Source organism: Rhagoletis zephyria, unplaced genomic scaffold, assembly GCF_001687245.7.
Source record: "Rhagoletis zephyria isolate East Lansing unplaced genomic scaffold, Rhagoletis_zephyria_1.1 Rzeph_scaffold_00132, whole genome shotgun sequence".
Lineage (NCBI taxonomy): Eukaryota > Metazoa > Arthropoda > Insecta > Diptera > Tephritidae > Rhagoletis > Rhagoletis zephyria.
In genome coordinates this window covers 152,042-174,340 of record NW_016157216.1, presented here as the reverse complement: position 1 = coordinate 174,340, position 22,299 = coordinate 152,042, and the positions used below count along the sequence as shown (strand labels likewise).

Below are 22,299 nucleotides of genomic sequence, written 5' to 3'. Positions count from 1 at the left end.
ACCCTCTTTGATAAGGAAATCAACTCGAACGTCTTAAGAAATTTTAACAACAAATAACTTATAAACAATTATATTGTTTATATTTTTTAGTTATACATGTTTTAGAGTAGGGATGCCCAAATCAGCACATGTGTCGCGGGCGACTGCGAGTGCAAAGCTTTGCACAGCGGTGCTGGGCAAGCGCGGAAGCAAAAAGTTATCGAAAGGGGAAAATGAAGTCAACAGAATAGTGAGATTGTATGTGTGACAGCGATGGAAAATGAGTGTGCATTGTTCCATTTTCGGCCCTTTCGGAAGCAGCCGGCACCTTCAGCACAATCGATTGATTTTCGGCACTATTTTTGCGTAACTCAATGCAACTAATAAATATTTCTTTCGGATCCGCAATTAAAAATATTTTTTTTTACATTTAATCGTATGTGCTTAAACTGATAAATGATATAAACATAGAAACGCAAGCAGAATAATCTCGCTTCCACATTCTGCATATGCGCTTAACATTTTTGTTCAAACAAATTTGTCGAAATTTCATCTAAAGCAAATATTAAATATCATTTCATATATAAAATTGTGAACTCAAAACATATCTACAAATTCTGAACAAAAATTTAATGAAACTTTGTTGATTTTTTTCATTCTTTCAATTCTTTGATTTATTTGCAAGGTTTTTGTTTGATAATGAGCTACAATTTTATAAAAAAAAATAATTAAAATTATTGAAAAAAATAAAATAAATACCGGGTGACCGTGTAATTTTGTCAAAGATGAAGACAATGATGATAAAACATTAATACACAATATAGGTCAGTTCATATTAATGAACATAAAATGAGATCACTATCGATAAAATGGAAATCCTCAAGGGAAATTTATAATTCCAACGCATGGAATTTACATACATTTTTTTTTTAATTTCAACCCCCGAATTGCTCAATTACTTCTATTTCTGCAGGATCGCCATTAGGTGAATTGCATTTCCAAAGATTTTTTCAAAATAAATAGNAAAAATCAATCCCCTCGCCAATTAGAACTTTTGCTTTAAAAGAAAAATATACATAGCGCATTTACTCAATACTTGGTCTGGCATCACTGTTTGAGCATTGATGTGCTCAGCTCACTGTTGCCAAGGTCGTGCATTTTGCACTAAATTTAGTGCTTTTGGGAAACCAAAAAGCCAAAATAATTGGAATTAAAAGCACACCGAATGCATAGGTACATATGTATGTATGTATACACTATACACTAATATTCGACATTAAGATGGAATTCCTTTACTGAATAAAATGTGAGGAATAGGTAAATTAAATATGTTTTGCGTTGTTATAAATGATTGAAATTAATTTATAAATAAAAACGTGAGGAAATGGATATGTATATACACTTTTTACTAAATCAAAAAAATTATTAAACATGATAATAAAAACTTGGCGCTTTTGTTTTGGAAAAATTGGCTTTTTCTGGTGGCCTGATGCCACACTGGCTCAGTTGTCGCAAAAGTACACATACATGCACGCATTTTTACTTGAAAATAAGTGTGTAGTGGTTAATATGTATACGATGCCATCTCCGTACAGCTCACTTCAGCTCGCCTAGCACGCTCGCGTGCGCGCAGTTTGCCCACGACGTCGACTGCGTGCACCTCTGCTGTGCATCCTTATTTTAGAGGATAGCTCCCTTAACATTCTGACCAAGTTTCAATTGTTAATTCCACCTGGTTTTCTTAAAACACAAGGTGCAGCTGACTACTAAAGCCCACCCCAAACATTTAAGTTATCATCAACAATTTTAATTTATATAGAGAATATTTTATTAATATTATTCTGTAACTAGAAAAAGTGCCAGCGAATGCGACCAGGCGTTGAAAACTATGATATATTTCCGATAAATTTTAGAGAAGGCACTGATTCGTTCGTCATTCGCACGGTAATTCGATCTGAATTACCTGTAAATGAGCTAATTCGCTCTCAAAATTTTGTATGTCGAATTACGTAATTCGGAAGGTAATTGGCAAGGCGAATGACGAATGGAAGAGCGAATTACAAATGAGAGAGCGAATTACGAAGCGTGGAAACGCCGTATAAATCTTCGAGCTGGTCTCGGTTATTTGGAAGAAGTCATTTTGATTTAATTTTCACATATATAGTTCTAAAACGCACAGAAATGAATGGTTGGATAAAGTTTTTATAATTATTTAGTAAATATATGAGGGAAATAACCATTACATTTGAGTTTTCATACATCTTCAATTTTACATATGGTTGCCAGATTCTGAAACGGAGGAGTACATTTCTATTTTGAATAGAAAAAAAACAGTACAAAAGATAAAAAAGGAGTGCAATTTCTTTTTTTTAATTTTTTTAGCAATTTATTGTTACAAATTAGCATTAATTAGGTACAGACAAACAAATATATCTTATAAATCTTTTTCAAAGCAATAATAAATGTTAAAAATAAATAGCTAGGTTCTACAAAAGAATTCCAGACTCTTCCTGAATGTGTGGTCACTGTTGAGTGCCGACCGGCGCACCGCAGCAATATTGTAGTCGCCGAGTTAATTAAATTAGTCTTACTCATTTGCACGTAAGACATGTTGAAAGTGCAACACTGATCGTAAGGGTAAATCACTGATCTTAAAGTCCAACACTGCTTCTCTCTCGTCGTGTTCCACTTTCATGAGCAGCTGTCAAACATTTGCGCTCGCAATTAAATTTTACCTTCTTTTCTATTGGACCACCGGTGCGAGCAGAAGTGATTGGAACCTTTCATATTCACGAATTTGGGGGACAGCAACGGGCTTTTATACGACCAAATACAAGTGTAAGAATTAAAATTTATATTGAATATATTGAATTAAATTGAAATTAATGCTTGTAGATTGAAAGTAATGAATGTTTTGATTTAATAAACTCCAGATTTTAGCGAATCGGCAAACTGCAAAGCTGAAAATACTGTGTTTCTGCCCGCCGTCACAGTCACTTTTATAATTTAAGCCTTATTTTTATACCCGAGCGCCCTGCACCTACCTGGCTACGACCATGCATACACCTTTTCACTATCACACTTAACTTTGCTTACTAATAGCGCTCTTACACGATATGTATCTTCATATGTAAATGCTACTTTTCTGATACGTTCCAATCATGGTGGAATAATACCAAGCTGTTGTCAGCAGCGACGAGTTTGTTGTAATTTTGACAAGAGCAGTATGCTTATCCGATATAGCATGCTGCCGATCTTAATTTTTATACTACTATTTGTTGGGATTATAAGCCGGGTGCTTTTACCCCTGTTTTAAACATCGTGGATAGAACGTTCAGTTAGACATAATGAGATAAACTTATATAGTCATATGTGGGCGATATCACGCCCATTTTCCAAAATTCCAAACAATGTTACTTCTTTTCAAGAGATTGTTTTTAGTATCAATTTTGAGTAAATTAGCGTCCTTAAATTTCGAAATATTGAAGTTTCAAGCATTTCTGAAATTTACCGTGATATGAAAAGCGGTCGTAATTTTAGTTCGATTTCAATAATTTTCAACGTTTTGCTTTTATGCGGAAAGCACAAATTGGTACAACGGTTATCGAGATACATATATCTGATCATAAGTGGGCAGTGGCACGCCCATTTTCCAAAATTTTACCATGAATGTATTTCTTGGTAAAGAATTGTTGCAAGCATCGATTTTGAATGAATTAGCTTTAATATTTACGGATTTATCGAGTATTTCATATTTCTCTAAATTACCGTTATATGGGATGTGGGTCATTTGGTATGTTGTACCAAGGCCAACAACTGTGCGAAGTTTGGAAGAAATCGATGAAGCGGATACCAAGATATATACACATGTAACCATAAGTGGGCGTGGCCACGCCCATTTTCCAAAAATTTATAATATTCTTATTTCTCGTCTAAACATTATTGTAAATATCAATCTTGAGTGAATAATGTTCAGTAGTTACTAAAATATCGCAGTTTTTGTATTTCTGAAAATTACCGTTTCCCAATACCATCCTTCCTACGCCCAAAAGAAGTGCACATACCAAGTTTCGTTAAGAAATCTTAATTTTGACTCGAGTTATCGTGTGCACAGACGAACGGACGGACGGGCAGATAGTCACCGCTTAATCTATTTCTCTTTTCATTCTGCTCATTTATGTATACATTTGTCTATATCTATCTCGGTTCGTTTTGCCTGTTCTAAACAACCGTTATGTGGAAAAAGTTATAATATCCTTGTGCACAAGTGCGCTCGGGTATAAAAATCGTATGGAAGGCGATTTTTTTATCTTATACTATGTTCACGTTGAGCCTTTAACTCGAGTTTATGGGCCATTTTGGAGTTAAACGGTTAACACTACTCATTAACTCGGAGTTTGCCATACCAAAAATTTTCGTTTAACTCGCCTCAAACACCACTTTTATTTGGAGTTAAAGCGAATGCAACCCTATTTTTTGCCCGAATTTTGTTTGTCTCTGCATTGTTGTCAAACTTTGGCCGCACTAGTATAAAAATTTGTCCGCACTGTCGAATTTTGACATTGCACAATCATATGTTTTGCTGTTTTTATAAGAAGTGGTGAGTATCTGTTTGCGTGAAATTTGGTAAGTTTGTAAGAAAATTGCAAAATTTAACATTAATATGACATTTAAACTTGAATACATGAAAAACAACAATATCATAGAGTGGAAATAATCTTCCGGACAGGTTTGTAAAGTTTTCCCGAGCAGTGCCACTCGTGTTTTGTATAGCAGAATGGAACGTGCAGAAAATATAGAAACCTCGACGAGAAAAAGGCGCAAGAAGAGTTTTTGGGAAGGCGGGACAGAAGCTTGCTTTGTGGAGTTGTGGGGCCAGAGGTACAGGTAAGATAAAAACATGGAATATAATAATTAAGAAACATGCATACATATATGAATGTGTATTTGTGCACAAAATGCAAGGAATCCATTGGGCCTACAGGAGGTTCGCCGGCGCAGTGGCATCTGTTCGAGGCAGTGCACAGAATAGTCGGAGGTCACAGAATCAACAACGTTGACGTTGTCGTAGAGGAGAGCATTCAAAGTGAATATTAATTTTTTTATTTAATTTTTCCTAATATGTTAGCAGAATGCGTATAAGCGAAAGTAAATAAACAAACGTCAAACTAAACTCGCAGTTTATTAAACACCCCAACGAGAACACTTGACAGTTGTTCATTAACTCAAAACGTTAAACTCGAGTTAATATTTCAACGTGAACATAGTATTATTAATTACTATTAATTATTATTATTACTAATTACTAATATTATAAATGTGAAAGTTTGTATGTTTGGATGTTTGGGAAATCATCACGCGGAAACGACTGAACGGATTTGCATGAAATTTGGTACGCAGATAGCTTATTGGCCAGATTGGTTAATAGGCTATTTTTTAAGAGTTGCCATCGGTTAAAAAAAATTAATTTATTTAATATGCGGGAACGACTAAATGGATTTGCATGAAAATTTTCACACAGATAGCTTATGACCTATGTAGATTGGAAAATAGGCTACTTTTCTTAAGAGTTGTCACCTGTTAAAAAAGTTTAATTAAACTAATACGCGGACACGACTCAATAGATTTGCATGAAATTTTGCAAGCAGATAGCTTATGACCTACAGTAGAAAATAGGCTCATTTTTTGGAAGAGTTGCCACCGGTAAAAAAGTTTTAATTAAATTAATACGCGGAAACGACTAAACGGATTTGCATGAAATTTTGCAAGCAGATAGCTTATGACCTACAGTAGAAAATAGGCTCATTTTTTGGAAGAGTTGCCACCGGTAAAAAAGTTTTAATTAAATTAATACGCGGAAACGACTAAACGGATTTGCATGAAATTTTGCAAGCAGATAGCTTATGACCTACAGTAGAAAATAGGCTCATTTTTTGGAAGAGTTGCCACCGGTAAAAAAGTTTTAATTAAATTAATACGCGGAAACGACTAAACGGATTTGCATGAAATTTTGCACACAGATAGCTTATGACCTAGGTTCGAAAGTAGGCTACTTTGTAAGAGTTGCCACCTGTAAGAAATGTTCAATTTTATTAATACGCGGAAATGAGTGAACTGATTTGCATGGAAGTTTTCACACAGATAGCTTATGACCTAGGTTCGAAAGTAGGCTACTTTGTAAGAGTTGCCACCTGTAAGAAATGTTCAATTTTATTAATACGCGGAAATGAGTGAACTGATTTGCATGGAAGTTTTCACACAGATAGCTTATGACCTAGGTTCGAAAGTAGGCTACTTTGTAAGAGTTGCCACCTGTAAGAAATGTTCAATTTTATTAATACGCGGAAATGAGTGAACTGATTTGCATGGAAGTTTTCACACAGATAGCTTATGACCTAGGTTCGAAAGTAGGCTACTTTGTAAGAGTTGCCACCTGTAAGAAATGTTCAATTTTATTAATACGCGGAAATGAGTGAACTGATTTGCATGGAAGTTTTCACACAGATAGCTTATGAGCTAGGTTGAAAAATATGCTGCTTTTTTTAATTAAATTAATACGCGGAAAAGTCTGAACGGATTTGCATGAAATTTTGCAAGCATATAGCTTATGAGCGACAGTAGAAAATAGGCTAATTTTTTGGAAGAGTTACCACCTGTTAAAAAGGTTTAATTAAGTTAATACGCGGAAACGACTAAACGGATTTGCATGAAATTTTGCACACAGATAGCTTATGACCTAGGTTCGAAAGTAATTAATTTAATTAATACGCGGAAAAGTCTCAACGGATTTGCATGAAATTTTGCAAGCGGATAGCTTATAACCTACAGTGGAAAATAGGCTAATTTTTTGGGAGAGTTGCCACCTGTTAAACAAGTTTTAATTAAATCAATACGCGGAAACGACGGAACAGATTTACATGACATTTCGCACAGAGATAGCTTATGACCTATGTTGGAAAATGGGCTACTATTTTAAGAGTTATCACGTATTAGCAAAGTTTAATTAAATTGATACACGTAAATGACTGAACTGATTTGCATGAAAGTTTGCACACAGATAGCTTATTACCTAGACTGGCAAATAGGCTACTTTTTTAAGAATTGCCACCTGTTTGAAAATGAAATTTTGGCAAAGATGGTTTATGACCTGGATTGAATAATAGGCTACTTCCTTTCCTCATGGAAAAAATGTGAGTTATTAAAAAAGGAGGCATGTCGCCCCCCATACATACTAAAAACTTCTTAATACATATCTCTGGAAGGATAGAAAATCTCTCGAAGTATTTTACATATGTTATGGAGATTTATTTTATAAGTGCCGTACTGACAGAATAAATTTCATTAAATTGATAAGGGAGAGCCGGGTTCGGCCCTATAATCTAAAGCTCTCTTGAGGCATTTGTTACAGTAANAAAAAAAAGTATTTTTTTTGTTAACTTTGCAAATATTTTACTTTAATTTTACTAATTAGTTTTAAAATTTTAATTCTTATTTCTATTTGCCAGCCTTTGGACATGTCTTTCTCAGGTGTAACCCAAATGACGGTTAAAATTCAAAAACTAATTAATAAAATTTAAGTAAAATCTGTGGAAAATTAAAAATAAACTACTTTTTTATTGCGCTTTTCTTCTAAAGTGTTTACCGCTGGTAAACTCAAATGAAGGTTAAAATTGAAAAACGAATTAATGAAATTTAACTAAAATCTATAAAGGTCCCTTTTATTAAAAAAAAACTGTGCAACAGTTATTATTTTACACCCTGTATATTATAAAATATTAATAGCTGTAAAAAGGAGTACAAAAGAAGTACAAAAAAGAGAAAGGAGTACATTTCCAGATAATTTTTTTTTGGAGTACAAGGGAGTACATTGCAATAAAAAGGAGTACGTCTGACAACCCTAATTTTACAGGAAAAATTAAACACACTTAAGTGAATCCCGTGATGACGATGTTGCTGTGTATCTGGGGATGACCTTGTTGCTTTGAATCGATAATCGATTAATTATATTTTAGTGTTAATATCATCAGTGAACCGTAATTTTTAATTTTTCTTTCCTCAACGTGTGACATTGTGGTTGTTCACATTTGTCTGGTTATGTGGTTATATTTTTTATTCAGATTATAACAATAAGATACACTACAGAAGAATAATTTTTAACAAGATAACCTGATAATCAGGCAAGTGTGAACAACCACATTGTGATTTTATAGATATTCATTCGCAGCGTGACTTCGAGATTAACTGGACGTGCCGACATCTTGTGCTTGTGTTTTATTACAAACATATAAGCGTACAGTTACTCTGTGCAGCTAGTGCTTCAAAGTTTTTCTTTTGAGTTTAATTTATAATTTAATTAAATGTTATTCAGCGCCATCATCGGATAGCAGTTTTGTATTCATACCTTGTTCAAAATTAGTATATTCATTTTTCTTGGCCTAAGGGGAAATTTTTTTTTAATAAAGGTGTCGCCTACGGTACCCAAAAAGTCTAAAGCTGAAATTAGTCAAGAACGCAGAACGTATACATAAACGCAGTCTGTATACGCAGAATTTTGTGTGTTGCTTACTACAGTGTTGCCGCTCATCAATGCCTTTTCATAAACTTATCTTTTCAACTACAATTTTTCGTGCTATAATAGATTGTAGCTAAATATAAACTACTTAGTTTTCTACAAAAAACCTTATTCAATAGTAAATTTCAGATATTTTAAACATATTTTGAATATGAACTTATAACTTGTTTACCATCTACAAAACTGACGAAGTGGCAACCATCTAAAGAAGAAATCAGCTGACACGGAAAAATCTAAATTCCGAGTGCTTCACACGCTTATCCTGAAAATTTCAAAGGCAATTTCAGCAATGATACAACTAAAAATGGCTTGACGCTTAGAAGCCGAATTAAAGACTCAAATTTCCTTGACATAGGTCTCATTTTCGCGGTTGGCAACATGATACAAAAAAGAAGGTAGTTTCATTTAATGACATTCGTTGTTGTTGTTAACCATTTGACTTTTAATAAAATTATGACATCTCATTAAATTCATGCTACCTGATCACGAGCAGTAGTATGTTTTTTTTAGCAGGAGATTTCATCAGACCACTCAAAGATGTCGAATATGATGAACCTGAAAATTAATGCATAATCTCAAAAAGGGGGTTGACGAAACTAGGTTTCAGAACGAATGAAGAAAGTGATCAAAATTCTACTTATGCTAATTGCTTGTCGGAGGGCGGTCTGCGCAGACGAATTCAAGTTTTTGGCATAGGTACATTGGAAATTTTAAATTCGAAATTTGTTGAAGTTAATGGTGGTACGCTAACCACAAAGCCAAATTTTTTGCAAAATCCGACGAGAAATTTAAAAGTAAATTTTCACGAATTTCATCACGAATCATGAATTTCATGTGAGCAAATATTCCCAAAATAATAAAGCAAAACAAAAACACTTTTTCCCAATTTGTTTTTGTTTTGCATGTTAAGTTTTGAGAACAATTTATTCACATGGAATTGGCGATTATAAAAAGATTTATTTGGAAAGAGCACTCTTTAGAGTTAGATTAAAGAATGTACACGAAAAAAACTGGTCACAGTTAAAACGTTCTAAAACATAAATATATTAATGGAGTTCAACGATATTTACATATATTTACATCTAAACTTAGTTGTATTGAAATTCGTTAAAAAAGAGATAATTCTCCTTGTAATAAGCAAACGATCACAATTTTGACTTTATGTCCTTCATTAGCCCTTGCACAGAAGTTTCAGTGATTTCCTTGGAAACCAGCTGCCATTTATTTTTGAATTGTTGTGCGTTTTTTACAGCTTTGTGGGTCTTAAGAAGTTTGGATTTCATAACGGCCCAGTAGGTTTCGATCGGCCGATGGTCTGGACAATTAGGTGGATTCACCTCTTTTGCTACAAAATACACTAGGGGTATTCTCCAAATCTTGCAAAGCCATTGCACGTAGCACGGATTGCATGGATTGCATAACTTGCAAACACACAACAACAAAATACATGGGAAACGACATTTCCTATCGCTGCAAAATATGCAACGTCGAAACCCATGTATATATTTTGCAAAATAGCATAGCAAGATATATGCGACCCTGTGCTAGTTGTTTTGTTGTTGGAATTTCTACATATTTCTCTCATTCCTCTCATCTCGCTCACTTCATTTTTTTCTGCTGTCTCTTGTTATTGTATTTGATACATAATTTCGCTGCTTGCTACCCATGCATTCTACCACTTTGCAATGGGGTGCTCTCGTACTCTTCGAAATTTGGGATAGTATTTTTGCATTTCGTGCAATACGTGCATCGTGCAATACTTCGAGAATACCCCTACTTTGTTACTATGTTACCATCCTAAAGCCATTTTTGAGTAATGACATATCGCGAGATCAGGCCAAAAAAGCACTGGATCTTTATGAAGCCGTATAAGAGGTAAAGGTCGCTTTTGCAGACACTCCTTAACATAAATTTCTTGGTTAATTATACCAGTGCTTACAAAAGGATCACTTTTGAAGCCGTATTGGCAAATTGCCCGCCAAATGAGAAACTTTTTGGGAAATTTCTCAAACTTTTTGTTTTTATATTTATCTGCAACATTGCCTCTTTTATTTGCAGTGTGAAATTCGCGGCCCCGGATTTGTTTAAAATCGGCTTTTACGTACGATTCGTCATCCATAACAATACAGCCAAATTTTTGTATGAGACTGTCGTACAATTTCCGAGCACGTTGTTTCGCCAACAAATTTTGCTTACCGGTGAATGCAGATTCACTTTGTAAAAACGTAGTCCTGCTGTTTAGCATACTTTTTGTATATACGAAGACGACATGTTTAATTTTTTGCCGACATCTCTTACCGAAAGTCCAGGATTTTTCTTAAAAGCAGATAACACTTCCTTTGCCTTAATTTCGCAAGCAAATCCTTTTTTTCTGCCACTACCAGGGTTCCTTTTCAAAGATAAACATTCATTGTATTTTTTAAGCACATAAGTAATGGTAGACTTTGGAAATTTTAGCTTTTTTGCGATGTCGTTATGGAACATGCTGGGATTTTCCAGCTTTTTGCGCAATATTAACTCGCGATCGATTTCTTTCTTGGTCCTCGTTTCTACACTGATTTTTGTTACTAAAAAGAAATGATGCAGTAAGGTGGAAAATGCTTCCAGCTTTTTAAGTGTCTACCGATTTTTATTTTAATGTTATGATTAACCGAGTTATGCTTGGTTATGTGCGACCAGTTTTTTTCGTGTACATTCTTTATTAAATCGCAAGATTTCATTTGAAATGATTTATTATGAAATAAAAAGAACAATTCCAATGAAGTCTCCTTTAACATTACATATTTTATATATTTTTAATAAAAAAAGGTACGAACCACGTAAGTAAAAAAAAAATACCAAGCGCTGATAATGATTTTTGATTTGAAATATTATTAAATTGGTATAAATGTGGGAAAGAAAATACTCCGATTTACTGTTTTAATATTATCAAAGTGGCAAGGCCGTTGAGAATACTCACAATTTATGAAACTTCAAAAAATTTTATTATCCGTCAAAAGTTGTTTATTGAAACTACCTTCTTTTTTGTATCATGGTTGGCAAGACACTATTCAAAGTAACCTTTAAGAAGCAAACAAATTTTTAGTTTGTGAAAACTTAAAAAACGTGGACTGCGACCTTTCGTTCCCAACACAGCGTTTGAGTCATATGGGGTGATTAGAGGAGTACCTCTAGAATATGATGTGAAAGATATTAAAAAATCTGCAAACTCTAGCGTCCCGATTTCTTCTGTGTATCGGTTTACACGTAGAGAAAAAAGAGTGATAATTAAGATATTTGGCTTTTTAGGAAAAGACATTCCAAGTCTATCAAGCACGAATATACTTGGCTAGAAGTTTCTTTTTACATTCCTTCTCTAAGGCAGCGTAGAAAATGTGTCAGGCTTGGTCACACGCAACTCGGATGCAAATCAAAGAGTAGATGCCTCAACTGTGGCAATCAGGAATGTGACAATGCGTGTAATCAACCAGGCTGCATTCTTTGCGGTAAGGAGGATCACAACTCCAAAGACAAGGACAAAGCGGGACATGGCAAAAGGAGCTCATGATCAGTCGCATTAGGGCGGTTAAGAAACTTTCTATAAAAGAGGCAATTGATACTTATTTACCGAACAGAAACAACAGGTTCGACATTTTAGAAAATGAGCAGGCTGAATTCCCTCAGTTAGGTGCTGAAGAAGTGATAATGGACAAAAACCAGTTTATTAATAGAAAAATAATAATAATAAAATAGACAAATGACTACTAGGATGAGCTATAGCAAAGTGACAAGATGCCTCATAGTGGAACCGGCGACCTTTAGACGCAACTTGACATCAAGGCAGGCGGTGGTACAGCCTGTCTATGAAACGCCAGAGTACAGTAAGAATAGGGTTACGGAAATAGAAAAATTATTATCCGAAATCTTCAAAATTACGCAAAAATTTTGTATTGAACACAATCTAACATTAGAGCTTCAAACAATTCAAAACTTAAAATCCCATTATGACAGCACAGTCATTGATGACGAGATAAGACAGATAAGGGACAGAAATCCTAACCCTAATGAAGATTAATATTGATTACAATAATAATAACAAATATAATGATAATAATTAACATCATAAAACGGATACATCATTTAGCAAGCTGGCAACACTATTCCGATATTGACATATCGATCCCTGCAAAAAAAAATCCCCCTTTTGGGAGAGTGGGCAACATTGCAATACAAAAGCTGAATAAAACAATAACAAACTAAAATATTATAAACCAAAAAATAACAAAATGTAAATAATTTGGAAATATACAGTTAGTCGCGCAAAGGCAACTGTTTCCCAAATGTTTATCATAAAAGGACATCACAAAAACGACCCGCTACTCAAAAAGTGACTGCAGCGATGGATACACTTGCAGCTGGAGAAATTTGCAAGGCGATGGGCGTAAAGGACGACACTTTGAAAGTGCGTTTGCGCCGCCTGACGGAAGCAGCATACTAGCATTAGGGGAGGAGAAGGCGTTGAAGACAACGCAAGTCAGGCCAGCACAGAGATTTACGTGCACGAAAGCCCAAACACCGGTGCGAGTGATGAGGGGCGCTGGAGTCCTGCATCATGGAACCCAAGCGACTACACGACTCGGAGTTTAGTAGCAAGCAGCGAGGCGGGTAGACATTTACGCCAGCAGAAGTATGCGGCGATAGCAACGACGATGACTACGAGTGGCATCTAGGCAAGATGATAAGGGCGCCCACGCCAATCGAGGTGTCCGATGACAGCTATAATGAGCCACGCAGGGCCGAAATGGACATCGAACAAGAGGACTGCCAACGCCCAGGTGAGGGTTATATAGAGTATGTCCGGCGCATCACTATGACGATGCGAATTTTTAACGACGCGTCACACAGCACCGAATCGTGGCGACAACCACCTGCGCAGTCGTTGTGCGACGTAGCTGCGGCGACAATATCAAGTAATAGAGGCGATGAAGGAAGCGAAGAGGAGAATGCGCTCACCCTGTTGGTGGAGGAAGACCGCGGGTTGGAGCAGTTGTTGGAGGACCCCCAAGTCCCTACACTCAGGGACTTCACAATTGGCTGTCATATGTTATTGAACTAAATTATATTTTGAATTGTTAAATACATATATATATTTATATATAGATATAAATGGAGAACTGTTGAATTTATTTATACATATTAAACGGATTGCTAATTATATACATATATACGTGAAATCGAAATACATATGTACATATCTATATTGAAATCTGAAGTACATACATACGTACTTAGGTATGAACAAGTAAAAGGAAGTAAAGAAAATATTAGCAACAATGTTGTTAGGATAACTGTCTGCCTGCGTGCAGGACAGTATAAATAGAGCAGCAAATGTAATTTGAAATCACTTCTGGTAGAGTAGTCGTATACTCCAGTCGATCGTGAAAACGCAGATTGGAATGGCTAAGCCACGATTGTGAAGACTAAGTTGCTTAGTAGGTAGTTAAGGTATATGGTGTGACGTTAAAACGCTGCCAAAGCAATACGTTATATTAGTGTGACGTGAAAACGCTGCCAAGTAGTACTTATATGGTGTGACGTGGAAACGCCGCCAAGGAAATACGTTATATTGGTGTGACGTGCAAACGCTGCCAACTAAATAGCGAAATAAAGAAGCGTCACTATAAGAATCATTGGCGTATTTATTTTAACGTTTGGATAAGGGAACCCAACATCCGACCGAGCCACAGCCCAGCCATAGACCGGATAAACCGCGTTCGTTAGAGCGTTGGTTTTACTACGACTTTGCAAAGGCGAAAAAAATTTACTTGTGAGTCTTTTAGCCTGAAGTATGTATGTAGATACAATATGGCAGCAGCTTTCTACCTACCTTTTGTTTATTTTCCACTAATAATTAGTATGCTTTAGAAATATTTACGGAAATAGAGCACATGATTTCGTTCATTTTAGAGTTGTAGCGGGTAGTGAATTTTTCTTCAAACTGCATTTCGCTAAGTGTGGAGTTGTGTGGTTTCGTTGGGATTTCCCTGAATACAAGATATTTCTTAAATACGTACGTTCTTCATAAAATTTTATTTTGTAAGAGTTTTGGGTGTGCACCTACATAAATGATTTAAACGGTGCGGGTGCTCCTTTCGTGATCACTCACAACAGCTTATCCTAAAAACTTTTTAGGGCGATGTATGGAAGATGTTTTTTCACTTTTCTAAGGAATTACGCTATAATTGCACGTATACATATACATATTCATTGCCGTCAGTGGTAGAAGTAATATAAGTAATATGGAAGATGTTTTTTCACTTTTCTAAGGAATTACGCTATAATTGCACGTATACATATACATATTCATTGCCGTCAGTGGTAGAAGTAATATAAGTAATATGGAAGATGTTTTTTCACTTTTCTAAGGAATTACGCTATAATTGCACGTATACATATACATATTCATTGCCGTCAGTGGTAGAAGTAATATAAGTAATATGGAAGATGTTTTTTCACTTTTCTAAGGAATTACGCTATAATTGCACGTATACATATACATATTCATTGCCGTCAGTGATAGAAGTAATATAAGAGTCTTCCCACAGTGGTAATTGCCTATTGCATCGCATTTCTTTTTCGAATCGTATTACAGAGCAGCCTCTTAGATTTTTTTTGGAAAATATAAATCGTATGCTGCGAATGCCGCATTATACTAAGGCCAACCTTTCGACATAAGCTACTATTCCATATGAACACAGATATATAATAATAATCCCAACGGTTTTTACCCTCCATTCCCGCCCATCCGCACGAGGGGCGCAGTCCGCATGACGTACGGAACCAATATTTTAAATTTTTGTGCCGAGTCACGATAGGCAGGAGTTTGTTAAGTGTCGAGATCTAAAACTGTTCAGCTACAGAACTAAATTCATCAGCTGATTTTATGTATTTATGTCAATAATTCACTTATTGAGAGAGGAGAGTATCGCTTTCTTAATGCTGAAAAGCGGATCTGATATATCAAACGTGCTGGAATGAGAGTTAAAATCCTGGCATAAGCAACGGAGTGGGTCGTGCAATTCAAAATTGGTTTTACAAGCTTTCAGAAATATGGGGCAAAAGTGTCTTGATACGCGTAAGGGAACATTAAAGCTAACATCAGCCAGAAGAGACGGACTTGAAATTGAGCCTGTCAGTAATTTAACCATAAAAATTAGACCAAGCATTTCCCTGCGACTGGCAAGTGTAGGAAGGTTAATAAGTTTTAAGCGACTCGTATAAGGTGGAAGACTATATTGAGAATCCCATCGGAAATTTCTTAAAGCAAAAAGTAGGAATTGTTTTTGAATTGATTCTATCTTGTCTGAGTAAATTTGATACTTTGGATTCCAAACCACCGAGCCGTATTCCATAATCGGCCTAACTAATGTTGTAAACAGGGTTTTAGTGATATAAGGGTCACTAAATTCTTTTGACCATCGTTTCACAAATGCAAGTACACCTTTAGCCTTGTTGACTGTCACATTAATGTGAAGATTAAAATTATGCTTAGGATCCATTGTGATACCAAGGTCCACAAAATTGTATACCTGTTCCAGGTTATGGTTACCTATTATATAAGAAACTGGCAGAACAGCTCTTCGCGAGAAGCACATTACTTTACATTTCTTAAGATTTAGAGGCATAAGATTTACTTTACACCAGTAAGCCATGCTGTTTAAGTCTGATTGTAGCAAAGACCTTTCTTTAATTGAAACGTACGATTTATAAAGTTTTACATCATCTGCATACATTAAAATTTTGGAGAATTTTATATCTGTAGAAATATCGTTTATAAAAAGCAAGAACAGAATCGGGCCTAGGTGGCTACCCTGAGGGACTCCTGAACTAACATCAATGACGTCAGAGATAGTATTTTTAAACAATACCCTTTGTGATCTATCATAGAGGTATGAATAGATAAGATCTAATACTTTGCCNAAATGAAGCAAATTATTACATCACATTATTTTATCTATTTATTTTCTTCAATTTCTAATTTTGAGAAGTGGAGAATATCAAAATTTAATTTTGTTATCAATAGATTCGATAACGATTTTTTTGACAATTTTGTACGTAACTTAGTGAGTATTGTAGAAAGTGCGCTGAAAGCCCGCTCAACAGAAACTTGTGTTGCTGGTACTGCTAATACAACCTCCGCTAACTTCAACATCTCACACTCATTCCGATAAAATTTTCTCCAGTATTCCAGGACATTTGTGTCGAACGGTTTCATTCCTTTTACACAGAGATTAACCAGCTTTTGTTTGATGTCAGGTTTTACGATTGGTCTCGTTGCACTTTGCGATTTTGCCAATGACCTTACGTGAAGCGTTAACTTATGGTACGCCCCTTTCGATGTGCTTGGAAGTTCATTGTCCTGTGTTGTATGTGGTACAACTCCAGAAGTGCAATCATTCTCATATTCTGATGGATTTTCAATTTTCTGGATCATTTCGTAAGTCCTTATTAAGTGATCCTGTAAAAGAATAGGAAAAATTAAAATAACTGGATTAGTATCTCACAATTATAAAGATATAAAAAATTCAAAGTAAACAATAAATTAATTGAACGAAATATAACATCAAGATAATGAATTTTGAAATAAATTTCAGTTGGCTTACCATTGCAACATCCTTTTGCTCAGAGCTGAGGAGAGGTGTTTCTTCAAAATTAAATCTTGGATCTAGATATAGAGCAGCGACGAAAGCCTTATATTCTAAAAGGAAATTTTTTTCTTATTTCCATCGCATTTAGGAAGGAATCTGCATAAATATTGTCTGGTACCAAGTCTACAAGCTCTAGTTCGCAAGTAAGCCAATCCCTGAAGAAGTCTCCTATAATATACTGCTCATTTTGAAGTTTTAGGGTGCACTTAGAGATTGGTTGAAAAGCGGTGAGAAAATCCTTAACGAATGACCAATTTATGTACATGTTTTTATCCAAATTTTCAATGTATTCTTTGATTCGGTAAAGTGATTCCATCATATCATACGTAGAGTTCCACCTAGTTCTGTTGTCGATGAATGGCAAACTGATGTCGGTATTTCCTGCTCTTACTAAGGTTCTCAATTTTTTTACAATCGTCCTGCACTCTTCCAAGTCCTTTTCAATTGTTTTTATGACATCATATGCTGCTAGCTGAATAGTATGAGCAGCACAACGAACAACAGAAAACACAGAAGCGATTTGAGACTCAATATGATCTGCCTCAACATCATTTATAGCATCTTTGTTTGCTAAACTTTCTTGCTGCATATCGTGTAGCAATTTGGACGCTTTAACTACATTTGCGCCGTTGTCAGTGGTATTGGAATAAATTTGGTTTATCCCAATGCNCAATATGGTCTGCCTCAACATCATTTATAGCATCTTCGTTTGCTAAACTTTCTTGCTGCATATCGTGTAGCAATTTGGACGCTTTAACTACATTTGCGCCGTTGTCAGTGGTATTGGAATAAATTTGGTGTATCCCAATGCCATACTCGTTGAGACATTTCATAATTTCTTCCTTTAAATTTGCAGCTGTATGCCGTTTAGTTGTTTCAATCATTCCTGAAAAAAAAGTAAAGAAGTATGATTGTCGAATACTTATTCATTTAAATGAATATACATATGTATGTATGTGTGTTTATTTATATAAAACGAAACTACTTACCAATTGTATGAACAATGACTTTGTAATCTTTAATGTATTGGATGTTGATCCCCAGCACGCTTCTTTCCATGCGAGTTGCGATGTCAATTTTTATAGATATTATTTTATTTTTTACCGAATGACCTATTTTTTGCTTAATTTGTTGACTTGCTTTGTCAAGAAGGCTATGTTCTTTGAGTTTAAATGTATACCAAACTTCTGCTCGTATGGTGATATAAGTTGTTTAAAATATTCCTCATCAAATATTCGAAAGGGAATATTTTTTTTGGTGACCAGTCCCACGCAGCATCTCAAAAAACTGTCTCTGTCTAAACTAGTACTTAACTTTGACACGGTTTTTCGTTTTTTTGTGGTAGAAGTATTATCATCATCACTGTCATCACTATTTTCTATATCTATTTTGTGTATAAGTTTATAATGTCTTTTAATATTTCCTCGCAATAATCCAGTAAGCTCTCTTTTACACGACTCTACAATGCAGGTACTTTTCTTGGTAGTTTCATCGTACTTAACGTAATTTTGCAAATCAGTTTTTTTCCTTCCCATTGTCTTTTCTCAATATTGTTATATCGTTTATTTATGTAAATAGTCGCTACTAAGCACTGTATAACACACCTCTCTACCGATGTTTGGATAAAGAAATTCGTTCGCCCTCTTATATATATCCGACAAGCACATTCCATAATTTACTGGAAACGATTTTCCATTACTTCTACCTCTGACGACAATGCATATGTATATGTATACGTGCAATTATAGCGTAATTCCTTAGAAAAGCGAAAAAATATCTTCCATACAACGCCCTAAAAAGTTTTCAGGATAAGCTGTTGTGAGTGATCACGAATGGAGCACCCGCATCGTTTACCTCATTTATGTAGGTGCACCCCCAAAACTTACAAAATAAAATTTTATGAAGAACGTACGTATTTACGAAATATCTTGTATTCAGGGAAATCCCAACTAAACCACACAACTCTACNTCATCACTATTTTCTATATCTATTTTGTGTATAAGTTTATAATGTCTTTTAATATTTCCTCGCAATAATCCAGTAAGCTCTCTTTTACACGACTCTACAATGCAGGTACTTTTCTTGGNGTTTTTCGTTTTTTTGTGGTAGAAGTATTAACATCATCACTTTCATCACTATTTTCTATATCTATTTTGTGTATAAGTTTATAATGTCTTTTAATATTTCCTCGCAATAATGCACTAAGCTCTCTTTTACACGACTCTACAATGCATGTACTTTTCTTGGTAGTTTCATCGTACTTAACGTAATTTTGCAAATCAGTTTTTTTCCTTCCCATTGTCTTTTCTCAATATTGTTATATCGTTTATTTATGTAAATAGTCGCTACTAAGCACTGTATAACACACCTCTCTACCGATGTTTGGATAAAGAAATTCGTTCGCCCTCTTATATATATCCGACAAGCACATTCCATAATTTACTGGAAACGATTTTCCATTACTTCTACCTCTGACGACAATGCATATGTATATGTATACGTGCAATTATAGCGTAATTCCTTAGAAAAGCGAAAAAATATCTTCCATACAACGCCCTAAAAAGTTTTCAGGATAAGCTGTTGTGAGTGATCACGAATGGAGCACCCGCATCGTTTACCTCATTTATGTAGGTGCACCCCCAAAACTTACAAAATAAAATTTTATGAAGAACGTACGTATTTACGAAATATCTTGTATTCAGGGAAATCCCAACTAAACCACACAACTCTACACTTAGCGAAATGTAGTTTGAAGAAAAATTCACTACCTGCTACAACTCTAAAATGAACGAAATCATGTGCTCTATTTCCGTAAAAATTTCTAAAGCATACTAATTATTAGTGGAAAATAAACAAAAGGTAGGTAGAAAGCTGCTGCAATATTGTATCTACATACATACTTCAGGCTAAAAGGCTCACAAGTAAATTTTTTTCGTCTTTGCAAGGTCGTAGTAAAACCAACGCTTAGCTATTATTTGATTATTGCTGCAAAATTTTTGCTCATTCTGCGCTACTGTTCAGTAAATAACTATGCTCTTACCGGTATAAGTACATGCATATACATTAGGGCGGGTCGAAAATCTACTTTTTCTCAAATCCCTTGGTAATAGTGAAAATATATTGTATCATGAAGTGAACAAGAAGCCTGCAAAATATTAGTATTTTATTTTAATTGTAAGAGCCCGTGCATCGACCGCCAAGTGACGCACAGCACACTAGTCGAATAAAACCAATTTTTGTTAAAAATTCTGGGTTCGGCAAACGNCCTGCAAAATATTAGTATTTTATTTTAATTGTAAGAGCCCGTGCATCGACCGCCAAGTGACGCACAGCACACTAGTCGAATAAAACCAATTTTTGTTAAAAATTCTGGGTTCGGCAAACGGCAAAAGATAAAGTCAAATATCATTTCTCGCAGCCCTTTAGCTTATGTTTATTCTCAAAGGTGTCTGTTTTCAATAAAATTTTAATTGTTCTCTTGATAATTGCACTGGCCTATAGTCGAACGATGTAAAGAACATCATTAATATTGCTGGCGTGCATTTAGGTCGCTGGTTCCAAATATTCTTATCATTTTTTTAATATTAGCTGTAGTTTGCGAAATTTTGCAAATTTAGAAACAATTTCGGTAGCTCTAATAGAAAAGCCATTATTTTTCCATCATCGTGGAAAAATTTTGTTTATGCAAATGAGTATGGAAACACTGAACAGGCACAACTTCTAGAAACACTAATTAGTTTACATATGCTACAATAGAAAAATTGCAAATGTAGGAAAATGACAAAACATTTTTTTTACATTTTTTTTATTTTAAAATAATTTGTTTATAATCTGAATGATTTTCATCATGTTATTATCATAAATCAGTAACAGTAAGGCTCGCCTTCAATTTGGTAATTATTACGTACCGATCGAGTAACATCTACCAAAGTTATATCGAAAAACTTAAGCGGATCTCAAGTTTTTTTCTAAAAAAATGTCTCTTCAATTGTATAAATAACCTTTAAATGAAAGAACCGGATTGCAGAAAAGTGTGCCAGGGAGAGACTTTTTTCGTTCAAGCTGAATGCAAAGCAATATGGTCCAATTGGAAAGGATTTCCCAGGATATGTTAAGACTATTGGACTTATCTACAGTCACTTTCTCACATAATGGAGTTAACTAAAATATTTTTGTATAAACACTTATTGCACCTCCCCTACCTTCATATAACGGCAAATTTAGAAACCGCGAAAAATGTGCTTCTTCGGAGACTAATGAAACCATTCCGCACCAATTTTCAAGACAACATAAATTGACTTAAAGTGGGCGTTTTTCACCCTAATTGTATTATGTTCANCAATTTTCAAGACAACATAAATGGACTTAAAGTGGGCGTTTCTCACCCTAATTGTATTATGTTAATGTTTGTAAATACTTATATGCTTGAAACTACTATTAACTTATCAAACGATTCCTAAACTTTGACAATACATGTTTGACTTCATTCACCACGATCTTGAAAACTGACCAAATCGGCGTGACCAAGCCCATGGTCCTTTTAATATCATATAAACATCCGAAAACATTAAAACGTTTGAAATAAATAGCGTCTCACTTTTTTTGCATTTTTCACTTGGTTGCTGAAGTAATGAAGAATTGAAAATTCATAAGGGAAAATTATAGTTTTTGTAAGTTTTATCTTAATATCTTAAAAAGTTGGAGTCTTGTTGAAAAATGACAAATGAACGTGAGGTACTAAATTTAATAGCCCTTAATTTGATATATCGTCCTGTTTATAACAATTGACGCATTCCATAGATATTACTAGCCAAAGTTTCATTTTCAAAATTCATACATTTTGATTCAATTGCGCGGGCTAAAGATGCGTTTTGAATTAATTTTTCGTGGCCAATAACAATTGTCTTAGACATAAGACATCATAATATTACTATTACAATACGGTCAAATGCATTTTATTTTCCCCCATACAAAATCGACCCAGCCTAATATACATAGATACACACATATCTACATACATATCAAGAACGATAGAATACAAGATTGCGCATTCCCGCAGA

General features: G+C 34.8%; 2 protein-coding genes across 5 annotated transcripts in view; both read right to left on the bottom strand.

Moving 5' to 3' along the window:
• Positions 1 to 22,299, bottom strand: part of LOC108381117 (uncharacterized) — a 312,228-nt gene that overhangs the window by 277,967 nt on the left and 11,962 nt on the right. The window lies entirely within an intron of this gene.
• LOC108381145 (uncharacterized) lies at positions 16,521 to 17,899 on the bottom strand. Its single transcript, XM_017637563.1, has 2 exons — positions 17,194 to 17,899; positions 16,521 to 17,048 (listed from the first exon to the last, which is right to left on the bottom strand). Exons 1-2 carry the CDS (start codon positions 17,194 to 17,196, stop codon positions 16,545 to 16,547), a joined length of 507 nt encoding a protein of 168 aa, XP_017493052.1. The 5' UTR covers positions 17,197 to 17,899; the 3' UTR covers positions 16,521 to 16,544.